At 42.3% G+C, this 14,683-nt stretch overlaps 1 protein-coding gene across 1 annotated transcript; it reads left to right on the top strand.

The window, feature by feature from the left end:
* The first annotated feature begins 4,329 nt into the window (after positions 1 to 4,329).
* LOC115204526 (40S ribosomal protein S14) lies at positions 4,330 to 7,358 on the top strand. The gene is made up of 5 exons (XM_029770180.1): positions 4,330 to 4,442; positions 5,804 to 5,954; positions 6,130 to 6,291; positions 6,578 to 6,654; positions 7,246 to 7,358. Exons 2-5 carry the CDS (start codon positions 5,806 to 5,808, stop codon positions 7,311 to 7,313), a joined length of 456 nt encoding a protein of 151 aa, XP_029626040.1. The 5' UTR covers positions 4,330 to 4,442; positions 5,804 to 5,805; the 3' UTR covers positions 7,314 to 7,358.
* The last annotated feature ends 7,325 nt before the right edge of the window (positions 7,359 to 14,683 follow it).

Genomic DNA, 14,683 nt, shown 5'->3' with positions numbered 1-14,683 from the left:
ATTTTACCTCTTGGGGACGTCATTCGAAAACATAATGTTAAATTTCACTGCTATGCGGACGACACACAGCTGTACATTTCAATGAAACATGGTGAAGCCCCAAAATTGCCCTCGCTAGAAGCCTGTGTTTCAGACATAAGGAAGTGGATGGCTGCAAATTTTCTACTTTTAAACTCGGACAAAACAGAGATGCTTGTCCTAGGTCCCAAGAAACAAAGAGATCTTCTGTTGAATCTGACAATTAATCTGGATGGTTGTACAGTCGTCTCAAATAAAACTGTGAAGGACCTCGGCGTTACTCTGGACCCTGATCTCTCTTTTGAAGAACATATCAAGACTGCTTCAAGGACAGCTTTTTTCCATCTACGTAACATTGCAAAAATCAGAAACTTTCTGTCCAAAAATGACGCAGAAAAATTAATCCATGCTTTTGTTACTTCTAGGCTCGACTACTGCAATGCTCTACTTTCCGGCTACCCGGATAAAGCACTAAACAATCTTCAGTTAGTGCTAAATACGGCTGCTAGAATCCTGACTAGAACCCAAAAATTTGATCATATTACTCCAGTGCTAGCCTCCCTACACTGGCTTCCTGTTAAGGCAAGGGCTGATTTCAAGGTTTTACTGCTAACCTACAAAGCATTACATGGGCTTGCTCCTACCTATCTTTCCGATTTGGTCCTGCCGTACATACCTACACGTACGCTACGGTCACAAGACGCAGGCCTCCTAATTGTCCCTAGAATTTCTAAGCAAACGGCTGGAGGTAGGGCTTTCTCCTATAGAGCTCCATTTTTATGGAATGGTCTGCCTACCCATGTGAGAGACGCAGACTCAGTCTCAACCTTTAAGTCTTTACTGAAGACTTATCTCTTCAGTAGGTCCTATGATTAAGTATAGTCTGGCCCAGGAGTGTGAAGGTGAACGGAAAGGCTGGAGCAACGAACCGCCCTTGCTGTCTCTGCCTTGTCGGTTCCCCTCTTCCCACTGGGATTCTCTGCCTCTAACCCTTTTACAGGGGCTGAGTCACTGACTTACTGGTGTTCTTCCATGCCGTCCATGGGAGGGGTGCGTCACTTGAGTAGGTTGAGCCACTGACGTGGTCTTCCTGTCTGGGTTGGCGCCCCCCCTTGGGTTGTGCCGTGGCGGACATCTTTGTGGGCTATACTCGGCCTTGTCTTCGGACGGTAAGTTGGTGGTTGTAGATATCCCTCTAGTGGTGTGGGGGCTGTGCTTTGGCAAAGTGGGTGGGGTTATATCCTGCCTGTTTGGCCCTGTCCGGGGGTATCATCGGATGGGGCCACAGTGTCTTCTGATCCCTCCTGTCTCAGCCTCCAGTATTTATGCTGCAGTAGTTTATGTGTCGGGGGGCTAGGGTCAGTCTGTTACATCTGGAGTATTCTCTTGTCTTATCCGGTGTCCTGTGTGAATGTAAATAGGCTCTCTCTAATTCTCTCTTTCTCTCTTTCTTTCTTTCTCTCGGAGGACCTGAGCCCTAGGACCATGCCTCAGGACTACCTGGCATGATGACTCCTTGCTGTCCCCAGTCCACCTGGCCATGCTGCTGCTCCAGTTTCAACTGTTCTGCCTGCGGCTACGGAACCCTGACCTGTTCACCGGACGTGCTTGTTGCACCCTCGACAATTACTATGATTATTATTATTTGACCATGCTGGTCATTTACGAACATTTTAACATCTTGACCATGTTCTGTTATAATATCCACCCGGCACAGCCAGAAGAGGACTGGCCACCCCTCATAGCCTGGTTCCTCTCTAGGTTTCTTCCTAGGTTTTTGGCCTTTCTCAGGAGTTTTTCCTAGGGAGTTTTTCCCAGCCACCGTGCTTCTTTCACATGCATTGCTTGCTGTTTGGGGTTTTAGGCTGGGTTTCTGTACAGCACTTTGAGATTTCAGCTGATGTACGAAGGGCTATATAAATAAATTTGATTTGATTTGATTTAACTTGATCAATTCCTATGACATAAACAATATCCATGTTGGTGGATGTTTCAGTAATCTAGAGCATGTCCAGAATACAGCTCAATCTCCTGTTGACACAAAATGGATGCCTGAGTGAGCAGTGCCCTGTGCTACTACCGCTGACATCCATCATCCCAGAGTGCACCTTGGCCAACTTTGGACTTTCAATCATCCTGGCATTCAGAATGAGCCGAAACATTAACCGCACACATTGGTAATTTACTTCAGGGTTTCACCGCCAACTGGTTGGGTATTTCATAGGTGACACTTTCTGTCACAGAGTCCCGACGCTTATGAGGACTGTGTGCTATCGTTCTCTGTGGCTGACATGAGTAAGTCATTTAAGCATGTTAACCCTCGCAAGGCTGCCGGCCCAAACGGCACCCCAAGCCGCGTCCTCAGTGCATGTGCAGACCAGCTGGCTGGAGTGTTTACGGACATATTAAATCTCTCCATATCCCACTCTGTTATCCCCACATCCTTCAAGATGGCCACCATTGTTCCTTTACCCAAGAAAGCAAAGGTAACTAAACTAAATGATTATCACCTGTAGCACCCACTTCTGTCATCATGAAGTGCTTTGATGGGTAGGTGAAGGTGGTAGGCAACAACACCTCCACCACGCTGATCAACACGGGGGCCCCACGGGGGCGCGTGCTCTGCACAGGAGGTTGGTGGCACCTTAATTGGGGAGGACGGGCTCGTGGTAATGGCTGGAATGGAAAATGAAGGAGATGATCGTGGACAACAGGAGACAGCAGAGAGAGCACACACCCATCCTCATTGATGGGGCTGCAGTGGAGAGGCTCAAAAGCTTAAAGTTCCTTGGCGTGCACTTCACTGACAACCTAAAATGGTTCCTTCACACAGACAGCGTGATATAAAGAAGGTGCAACGGCGCCTCTTCAACTTCAGGAGGCTGAAAAAAGAAACTTAACCCTAACCTTAACCCCAACCCCTAGCCTAGCTAACGTTAGCCAGCTACCTAAGGTTAGCCACCTAGCTAGAATTCGTAATATATCATACATTTAGCAAATTCATATTGTACGTTTTAGCAAATTTGTAACATACTGTTTAATACAAATTATAATTTGGAACATATCATACAAAATGGTTGATGGATATCCACAAATGAATACATAGCATACGAAACTTAACATAACATACTGAATGGAATGTCTCGGATTCTGACACCAGTTTGGGTCACACAGTCATTGAACACTGGTCACTTTAATAATGTTTACATTCTGTTTTACCCACTTTATATGTATTTGCTGTATTCTAGTCATGACTCGTCTTATATAACTACAGCTATACACATCTTTTCTATTCATATACTGGCCTTACTGTCTTTACACACCATCATATGTATATATATTTATATTCTGGTCTCTGACATTGCTCATTTTGATATTACTTAACTTCTTTATTTTTCTGTCTTATGTGTGTATTTATTTATTTTAATTTTTGCTAGGTATTACTGCACTGCTGGTGCTAGAAACACAAGCATTTCGTTGCACCTGCGATAACATCAGCAAATCTGTGTACACGACAATAAACTTTGATGTGAATCTTAGATGGTAGCCTCTTGGGTGATTCGACTCAGCCATAGAGATACTCTACTGCCCAAAAACCTGTTTTAGCATGGGCAGCGCCATTGAGGACTTTCACCATTTTGAAGTATCCAACTGGGTGGGACTTGCTATGGGTTATGGAAGGACAACATAATTCCATCCAGGTCACCAGGAGGGATCAGCCAATAGATTATACTTGTGAGGAAACATTCCATGACTTGACTAGTTGAATTACGTGTGCTTGTCTGTGGCAGATGTGCTTGTAACAGATGTGGTTGCAGCTATAAATCATTTCTAAAGATATAATGTTACTCAAGCCTTTTGAATAAGTTACCCAATGAAAATGGAATGTCTCTAAAGACTAAAAAGGCAAAAGTCATCATTATTACCCACAAAAATAGTCAACCCTTTGAAAAACATGCATGCTTGGATCCAGAATCTTCAAAATACATTGCAGGAATAAGTAAGGTAAGGAATTCATGAATTAGGTCTGTTTATTATTTTCTCTAAACAAATATCTCTGTCTAAGGACTTTGTAAACAGTTAGAGGATTTTAGAGGATTTTGACATGTGGCATTGGATTCTTTAATGTAGTGAAACAAATCGTATAATTTGACATGGAATATGACAGGACGAAATAGCATTATATATATTGATTATATATTTTTGGGGTTGAAATAGCAGAATTTCACAAGTTGAAAATGATGCTGTGTACCTGTAAAAAATTAAGGCCGATCCTTTCTAAACTGATTGCGTGCTGTGCACATACAAACCGCTAGGGGGCAGTAAAGAGCAAGATCCACTTCCGGGGGGGGAAGCTTGAACTTTCAACCCGGTTGCGAAAGTTCTTTCCTTTTCTGTTTCGGCTTTACTAGAGACACACACAGGTAAATTATCGCAGATTTGTTATCCAAATGAATCCTCAATCCCTTAAAGTATATATTGCCCCTTGTCCTTGTATTCGATAAAGTAAGCGTTTATAGATAAGGAAAATGTGCAATTTGTTCGAAAATCGGACTAGAAGTCTATGGATTAGACTACTTTAGTGTAGGCTGGAAGAAGCGATGTTCATCATCGCAAGGCCTGGAAATGTAGTTTGCTGAAGCACATTGAGTGGGGCTGATGTGTAACTAGTTATATTAACCATATTGTGCCGAATGTCTTCACTCGTGTGCATTTTTGCTGCAGGGAAGTGTTATCTATGTCTTTAATTGTACCTGAGTGTCATGTGGAGTGTAGCTTGCTCATGGTGCGCTAACGGTTAGTTATTGTAGCTAACTTGCTGTCGCGTTGTTTAGCCCATGCTAACCAGGTAAACTATGGGCTACTGTAGTTTTTAGTCTTTACATTGTTGTGACAAGCACACATTGTCGTGTTATACATTCTGGTGTCTGGTAGTTAACAAAAACTTTAGTTGACGTTAACGCCACTCCACTGGCGTTTGTTGCCATGTGACACTTGTATACACTGGTGTAAAGTTCTTAAGTAAAAATACGATAAAGTACTACGTAAGTAGTTTTTGTGTTGTGTCTGTACCTTGTTAATATTTTGCCTATATTAACTTCCCTACATTCCTAAAGAAAATAATGTGCTTTTTACTCCATACATTTGCCCTGACACCCAAAAGTAGTCGTTACATTTTGACAGGAAAATGGTCCAATTCACACACTTATCAAGAGAACATCCCAGGTCATCCCTACTGCCTCTGATCTGGCGGACTCACTAAAAACACAAATGCTTAGTTTGTAAATGTGCCATCTGGTTTGCTTACTATAAGGAATGTTAAATGGTTTATACTTTTACTTTTTGTACATTTTAGCAATTCCATTTACTTTTGATACCAAATACTTTTACTCTAGTATTTTACAGGGTTGACTACCTTGTTGTTTTCTATTAAGTTATCTTTACATTTACTCAAGTATGACAATTGTGTACTTTTCCCACCACTGCTTGTATATAATGTTAGCTAGTAGTTATTGGTCAGTTGCAATAATGGTTGACATTTTGCTAAGTATTCTCATTGTGCACATAACTAGTGAGTGACACCTTTTAAATACAGCAATTCAAACGCATCTTGTGGTGAAGTTGTCGAGTAATGTATCCATCCCCTACCAGGAGTCAGGATCTAGCCAGTTTGCTAGATAGGGAAACGTTACTTCCTGCCTCGCCTCAATCCGGTCACTTGCTAATGCCAGGATTGGTAACTGACACTTAAACTAAATGCTGACCAACGTGCATTCCTTTGCAGCTATGGCACCACGCAAGGGTAAGGAAAAGAAAGAAGAACAGGTCATCGCCCTGGGACCTCAGGTTGCCGAAGGCGAGAATGTCTTTGGAGTCTGCCACATCTTTGCATCCTTCAATGACACCTTCGTTCATGTCACGGACCTCTCTGGCAAGTAAGTACTGGAGGCATGGGAACCGTGCATGCTCGGCTTTGGAAAATATTCAAGTGACCTGATACATTATCAACCTGCATGCTTCTTACAGCAATCGATGTCATCACATTATTGTCTGCAGTGTTCAGTGTTGATTTCAAATGCTTTGCCCTAAACGTTTCCCGGCACCCTCCAGGGAAACTATCTGCCGTGTGACTGGTGGTATGAAGGTAAAGGCCGACAGAGACGAATCCTCCCCCTACGCTGCCATGTTGGCCGCCCAGGATGTGGCACAGAGATGCAAGGAGCTGGGAATCACTGCCCTGCATATTAAGCTGAGGGCCACTGGCGGTAACAGGTAATGAATCCCTCCCTCTGTTTGCTGAAGCGCAACCTATTGTTGCTCCGTCAGACCTTGTCTTTTGTACATCCTTGGGGTTGCACAGTGCTTGATGCAGCTAAATAGTTTTGGTAGGCCACATTGTTTCCTTTCGACTACTCTTTTTACCACTGTAAATAGAACAATCAATTTAGGAGTGCAGTCTATATTTTGCTTAGTCTTCCGAGTTGTGGATCTAGATCTCTCTAGTCAACTACACATTAGATTTGTCTTTTGTGTAACTGTGTGAACATTTGCCTTTCAGAACCAAGACCCCTGGACCAGGAGCACAGTCTGCTCTCCGTGCCCTGGCTCGTTCTGGCATGAAAATCGGACGCATCGGTAAGCTTTAGCTCAGCCGTCCTGTTGGGAGAATAATTTATTTGATATACCAATGTTTCTCACACCTCACCTTGGACCAATGGATCGTCCCGTCCACATGTTAGTTATAGCCCTTGCACTGATGTGGCTGAGTCAACTAATCAAGGAGAGGGTTGGAAAACACTGTACCATGTGTCTGCATATTTAATGTGTCAAGGGTGAAATATACTGGTTGTATGATGTTTTCCAGAGGATATACATTTTTCAGTTGGAAATGTATTTTTAGCTGGTCTTTGAATACTACATGTGAAACAATTCAACTTTTCTCTTGGCCTGTTTTCTTGGGAGTCTCCTGAACAAGGAGGCTGTGTTATTTACATTACAGTTTACATTATACTCTCGCATGTTGTTGTCACAACCATGGCATTTTAACACTTCAGTCACTTAGCAGATGCACTTATTCAGCGTGACGTATCGTTAGCGAGTCGCTCTGTTCCAATTCCCTAAAGACAATATTAATTACAAATGTAAATGGGGATGTCAATGAATCTGGGATTCAACGTACAATTCTGTTAATGCATGTGAAGACACCAATGCTTGCTCTCCTTGCAGAGGATGTCACCCCTATTCCATCAGACAGCACCCGAAGAAAGGGAGGTCGTCGTGGGCGTCGTCTGTAAATGTGCTTTGAGTTTTTCACTCAATAAAAGGTTAATTCCAAACAACTGTTTTGTTTGGTTCTTCAGTGTGTTTTCTATTTGTTCCAAGTCTTTCTAGGAAAATAAATCATATATATATATATATATATATATATACACACATACACACATACATACATACATACATACATACATACATACATACATACAGTACCAGTCAAAAGTTTGGACACCCCTACTCATTCAAGGGTTTCTTTATTTTTTACTATTTTCTACATTGTAGAATAATAGTGAAGACATCAAAACTATGAAATAACACGTATAGAATCATGTAGTAACCAAAAGTGTTTTTATATTTCCGATTCTTCAAAGTAGCCACACTGCCTTGATGACAGCTTTGCACACACTGTATTCTCTCAACCAGCTTCACCTGGAATGCTTTTCCAACAGTCTTGAAGGAGATCACACATGCTGAGTACTTGTTGGCTGCTTTTCCTTCACTGCGGTCCAACTCATCCCAAACCATCTCAATTGGGTTGAGGTTGGGTGATTGTGGAGGCCAGGCTATCTGATGCAGCACTCCATCACTCTCCTTGATCTAAGCCCTTACACAGCCTGGCGGTGTGTTGGGTCATTGTCCTATTGAAAAAAATATATAGTTTGTTCCAACTGCCGTGTCTTTGTGAGATGTAAAGTAGGTGAACGGATGTTCTCCATGATTTCCATATATGTGGTTCCCACTGTAAAGCATGGAGGTGATGGTGCTTTGCTGGTGAACCTATCAGTGATTTATGTAGAATAAGGCACACAGTACAGCATTCCAACTGGTTTGTGCTTAGTGGGAATATTTTTATTTAACTAGGCAAGTCAGTTAAGAACACATTCTCATTGTGAAGCATTTATTTGGGCTGCAATTTCTGAGGCAGGTAACTAATGAACTTATCTGCAGCAAAGGTAACTCTGGGTCTTAGGTCTTTTGTGGCGGTCCTCATGAGCCAGTTTCATCAAAGCGCTTGATAGTTTCTGTGACTGCGCTTAACTTTCAAAGTTCTACATTTTCCGGATTGACTGACCATGTCTTAAAAAGTAATGATGGACATACTGTTTCTCTTTGCTTTTTTGAGCTGTTCTTGACATAATATGGACATAGCCCTATTTGGTAAAAGACCATCTTCTGTATGCCGACATTGTCACAACACATCTGATTGGCTCAAATACATTGAGGAAAGAAATTCCAGAAATGAACTTAACTACTTTACAATAGAAAAATTAGCAAAAATAAAGAAACCCTGAAATGAGTAGGTGTCCAAACTTTTGACTGGTACTCTTTGTATATACAGTTGAAGTGGGAAGGTTACATACACCTTAGCCAAATACGTTTAAACTCAGTTTTTCACAATTCCTGACATTTAATCCTAGTAAAATCGCCGTCTTAGGTCAGTTAGGATCACCACTTTATTTTAAGAATGTGAAATGTCAGAATAATAGAGAGAATGATTTATTTCAGCTTTTATTTATTTCATCACATTCCCAGTGGGTCAGAAGTTTACATACACTCAATTAGTATTTGGTAGCATTGCCTTTAAATTGTTTAACTTCTAAATTGTTTAAACTAATGTTTTGGGTAGCCTTCCACAAGCTTCCCACAATACGTTGGGTGAATTTTGGCCCATTCCTCCTGACAGAGCTGGTGTAACAGTCAGGTTTGTAGGCCTCCTTGCTCGCACGCACTTCAATTCTGCCCACAAATTTTCTATAGGATTGAGGCCAGAGCTTTGTGATGGCCACTCCAATACCTTGACTTTGTTGTCCTTAAGCCATTTTGCCACAACTTTAGAAGAATGCTTGGAGTCATTGTCCATTTGGAAGACCCATTTGCGACCAAGCTTTTACTTCCTGACTGATGTCGTGAGATGTTGCTTCAATATATCCGCATAATTTTCCTGCCTCATGATGCCATCTATTTTGTGAAGTGCAGCAGTCCCTCCTGCAGCAAAGCACCCCCACAACATGATGCTGCCACCCCCGTGCTTCACAATTGGGATGGTGTTCTTCCCCTTGCAAGCCTCCCCCTTTTTCCTCCAAACAACGATGGTCATTATGGCCGAACAGTTCTATTTTTGTTTCATGAGACCAGACGACATTTCTCCAAAAAGAATGATCTTTGTCCCCATGTGAAGTTGCAAACCGTAGTCTGGCTTTTTTATGGCGGTTTTGGAGCAATGGCTTCTTCCTTGCTGAGCGGCCTTTCAGGTTATGTCGATATAGGACTCGTTTTACTGTGGATAAACATACTTTTGTACCTGTTCCCTCCAGCATCTTCACAAGGTCCTTTGCTGTTGTTCTGGGGTTGATTTGCACTTTTCGCACCAAAGTACATTCATCTCTAGGAGACAGTACGCGTCTCCTTCCTGAGCAGTATGACGGCTGCGTGGTCCAATGGTGTTTATACTTGCGTACTATTGTTTGTACAGGTGAATGTGGTACCTTCAGGCGTTTGGAAAATGCTCCCAAGGATGAACCAGACTTGTGGAGGTCTACAATTTCTTTCCTGAGGTCTTGACTGATTTCTTTTGATTTTCCCATGATGTCAAGCAAAGAGGCACTGAGTTTGAAGGTAGGCCTTCAAATACATCCACAGGTGCACCTCCAATTGACTGAAATTATGTCAATTAGCCTATCAGAAGCTTCTAAAGCCATGACATAATTCTCTGGAATTTTCCAAGCTGTTTAAAGGCACAGTCAACTTAGTGTATGTAAACTTCTGACCCACTGGAATTGCGATACAGTGAATTATAAGTGAAATAATCTGTATGTAAACAATTGTTGGAAAAATTACTTGTGTCATGCACAAAGTAGATGTCCTATCCGACTTGCCAAAACTATAGTTTGTTAACAAGAAATTTGTAGAGTGATTGAAAAACGAGTTTTAATGACTCCAACCTAAGTGTATGGAAACTTCCGACTTCAACTGTAAGTAACCGGTGCTGTACTGTACCTCAGCATTGTGGAATTGAGACTATAGACGTGGACTTCAGAGATCAGGCTGTATTAATGAATTAGGATTCTCTCTGCATCCAAAATAAAAGACAAAACATTTGTAGAGCACAAAAATGTTCTGCCAATTGTCGCCTCTTTCTACAACATAGAACCACAATAGAAAAGACTGGGATCAGTCGAGGAGCTAGCCATCGTTTGCACATACAATACCTTAGCTAGCTAGTAACCACATGTTGAATTCAGCATGTTAATATCATCCTAAAAAGTACAATTAAAGTCTAAGTCACAAAGTCTAAATATACAACATTATTCATGAACAAAAAAACTGTGTATGACTTTGTGCTTAAATGAATCTTACTTTTCTGAAGATAACAGAAAAAGAATGCCTACCTCTCTTAGTGCATCAAAATTATTTGAGCACGAGCACGAAGGGCAAAACGCAAGTAGACACTCCCCTATTCCCAGGATGCATAATAACAAATCAACATGCTACAGTCGTGGCCAAAAGTTTTGAGAATGACACAAATATTAATTTCCACAAAGTTTGCTGCTTCAGTGCCTTTAGATATTTTGTCAGATGTTACTATGGAATACTGAAGTATAACTACAAGCATTTCATAAGTGTCAAAGGCTTTTATTGACAATTACATGAAGTTGATGCAAAGAGTCAATATTTGCAGCGTTGACCCTTCTTTTTCAAGACCTCTGTAATCCGCCCTGGCATGCTGTCAAATAACTTCTGGGCCACATCCTGACTGATGGCAGCCCATTCTTACATAATCAATGCTTGGAGTTTGTCAGAATTTATTTAATTGTTTTTGTCCACCCGCCTCTTGAGGATTGACCACAAGTTCTCAATGGGATTAAAGTCTGGGGAGTTTCCTGGCCATGGACCCAAATTTTCAATGTTTTGTTCCCGAGCCACTTAGTTATTACTTTTGCCTTATGGCAAGGTGCTCCATCATGCTGGAAAAGGCATTGTTCGTCACCAAACTGTTCCTGGATGGTTGGGAAAAGTTGCTCTCGGAGGATGTGTTGGTACTATTGTTTATTCAGTGCTGTGTTCTTAGGCAAAAGTGTGAGTGAGCCCACTTCCTTGGCTGAGAAGCAACCCCACACATGAATGGTCTCAGGATGCTTTACTGTTGGCAAGACACAGGACTGATGGTAGAGCTCACCTTGTCTTCTCCGGACAAGCTTTTTTCCGGATGCCCCAAACAATCTGAAAGGGGATTAATCAGAGAAAATGACTTTACCCCAGTCCTCAGCAGTCCAATCCCTGTACCTTTTGCAGAATATCAGTCTGTCCCTGATGTTTTTCCTGGAGAGAAGTGGCTTCTTTGCTGCCCTTCTTGACACCAGGCCATCCTCCAAAAGTCTTCGCCTCACTGTGCGTGCAGATGAACTCACACCTGCCTGCTGCCATTCCTGAGCAAGCGCTGTACTGGTGGTGCCCCGATCCCGCAGCTGAATCAACTTTAGGAGACGGTCCTGGCACTTGCTGGACTTTCTTGGGCGCACTGAAGCCTTCTTCACAACAATTGAACCGCTCTCCTTGAAGTTCCTGATGATCCGATAAATGGTTGATTTGGGTGCAATCTTATGATGACGGCATGTGTTTGACGGCAATGATGACGGCATGTGTTTCCTTGCCGGTAACCATAGTTGACAGAGGAAGAACAATGATTCCATGCACCACCCTCCTTTTGAAGCTTCCAGTCTGTTATTCGAACTCAATCAGCATGACAGAGTGATCTCCAGCCTTGTCCTCGTCAACACACACCTGTGTTAACAAGAGAATCACTGACATGATGTCAGCTAGTCCTTTTGTGGCAGGGCTGAAATGCAGTGGAAATGTTTTTTGGGGATTCAGTTAATTTGCAGGTCGAAGACGGACTTTGCAATTAATTGCAATTCATCTGATCACTCTTCATAACATTCTGGAGTATATGCAAATTGCCATCATACAAACTGAGGCAGCAGACTTTGTGAAAATTAATGTTTGTGTCATTCTCAAAACTTTTGGCCACGACTGTATATTTATATATGAACCTGGTGAAATTCACAAAGTATTTTAACAACTGTTCAAAAGTTTTAGAACACCTACTCATTCAAAAGTTTCTTTATTTTTTAAAAATTTCTACATTGTAGAATAATAGTGAAGACATAAATACTATGAAATAACACATATGGAATCATGTAGTAATGTAGTACATTTTATATTTGAGATTCTTTAAACAGGCACCCTTTGCCTTGATGTCAGTTTTGCACACTCTTGGCCTTCTCTCAACCAGCATCACCTGGAATGCTTTCCCAACAGTCTTGAAAGAGATCCCGCATATGCTGAGCACTTGTTGGCTGCTTTTCCTTCACTCTGTGGTTGACTCATCCCAAACCATGTCAATTTGGTTGAGGTCGGGGGATTGTGAAGGCCAGGTCATCTGATGCAGCACTCCATCACTCTCCTTCTTGTTCAAATAGCCCTTACACAAATGTAGGTGTGTTGGATCATTGTCCAATAGAAAAACAAATGATAGTCCCACTAAGCCCAAACCAGATGGGATGGCATATCGCTGCAGAATGCTGTGGTAGCCATGCTGGTTAAGTGTGCCTTGAATTCTAAATAAATCCCTGACAGTGTCACCAGCAAAGCACCCCCACTCAATCACACCTCCTCCTACATGCTTTACGGTGGGAAGTACAAATGTGGAGATCATACGTTCACCCACACTGCGTCTCACACAGCGGTTCGAACCAAAATCTCAAATTTGGACTCCAGACCAAAGGACAGATTTCCACCGGTCTAATGTCCATTGCTCATGTTTCTTGGCCCAAGCAAGTCTCTTCTTATTGGTGTCCTTTTGTAGTGGTTTCTTTGCAGCAATTCAACCATGAAGGCCTGATTGACATAGTCTCCTCTGAACAGTTGATGTTGAGATGTGTCTGTTACTTGAACTCTGTTTAATTTAGGCTGCAATTTCTTTTTTATTTTTATTATACCTCCTTTTTTATCCCCAATTTCGTGGTATTCAATTGGTAGTAGTTACAGTCTTGTCTCATCACTGCAACTCCCGTACGGACTCGGGAGAGGCAAAGGTCGAGAACCATGCGTTTTCCGAAACACAACCCAACCAAGCCGCACTGCTTCTTGACACAATGCACATCCAACCCAGAAGCCAGCCGCACCAATGTGTCGGAGGAAACACCGTACACCTGGCGACCTGGTCAGCGTGCACTGCGCCCGGCCCGACACAGGAGTCGCTAGTGCGCGATGAGACAAGGATATCCCTGCCGGCCAAACCCTCCCCAACCCGGATGACGCTGGGCCAATTGTGCGCCGCCCCATGGGCCTCCTGGTCGTGGCCGGCTGCGACAGAGCCTGGGCTCGAACCCAGAATCTCTGGTGGCACAGCTAGCACTGCGATGCAGTGCCTTAGACCACTGCGCCACCCAGGAGGATGGGCTGCAATTTCTGAGGCTGGTAACTATAATTAACATATCCTCTGCAGCAGAGGTAACTCAGGGACTTCCATTCCTGTGGCGGTCCTCGTGAGAGCCAGTTTCACCATAGCGCTTGATGGTTTTTGTGACTGCACTTAAAGAAACTTTCAAAGTTCTTGAAATGTTCTATATTGACTGACCTTCATGTCCCCCCTACCTTGTCACAACACAACTGATTGACTCAAACGCATTAAGAAGGAAAGAAATTCCACAAATTAAGTTTTAAGAAAGCACACAATAAAATATTTTGATTTGTTTAACACGTTTTTGGTTACTACATGATTCCATATGTGTTATTGCATAATTTTGATGTCTTCACTATTATTCTACAATGTATAAAATAGTAAAAAATAAAGAAAAACTTGAATGAGTAGGTGTTCTAAAACTTTTGACCGATAGTGTATATATTTTTATTTCCACATAGGTTGGAATAATATTGTGGAAATTATGGCAATACTCTTTTAGTGTATGAGCTTTTCTTTTTTTAAATTTCAGCCTGTTTTGGTGTGATGGGGTTTTGGCCTGACTGGGGACATCACTAGGCGATACATTTGTTAATAGAGCAATGAGTTCCAAACCTCTCTGCCACTAAAGGCTAGTTTTCAGTTTTCCCCTCCTCTCCATTCGGACCACTCCCAGACAGTCCTAGCAAGTCAATTGTTGGGGGGGGGGGACAGTAAGGTACTTAATTTTTACCCAGAAATGATTTGATGGTGAAATAAAAAACGTCTGGACTGGTCCATTATTTTCCATCAGTCTCGCTGAGCTACTGCGTTGTTTTGCCAATGCTTTGCTTTATTCCTGTTCATCCACACTGCCGGAAGTCGATTTTTGTTGGACCACTCAAAACGGCCTTCAATACTACAATACAACCCTTTAAATTAAACTAA

This window comes from Salmo trutta, chromosome 12 (genome assembly GCF_901001165.1).
Source record: "Salmo trutta chromosome 12, fSalTru1.1, whole genome shotgun sequence".
Lineage (NCBI taxonomy): Eukaryota > Metazoa > Chordata > Actinopteri > Salmoniformes > Salmonidae > Salmo > Salmo trutta.
This window is presented reverse-complemented; position numbering and strand designations above follow the sequence as displayed.

Excerpts from the sequence above, each read along its gene's own strand:
- LOC115204526 (XM_029770180.1), top strand. The coding sequence starts at position 5,806 with ATGGCACCACGCAAGGGTAAGGAAAAGAAAGAAGAACAGGTCATCGCC. Across the intron at positions 5,955-6,129 it reads GTCACGGACCTCTCTGGCAA|GGAAACTATCTGCCGTGTGA; the intron begins GTAAGTACTGGA and ends GGCACCCTCCAG. Across the intron at positions 6,292-6,577 it reads AGGGCCACTGGCGGTAACAG|AACCAAGACCCCTGGACCAG; the intron begins GTAATGAATCCC and ends TTTGCCTTTCAG.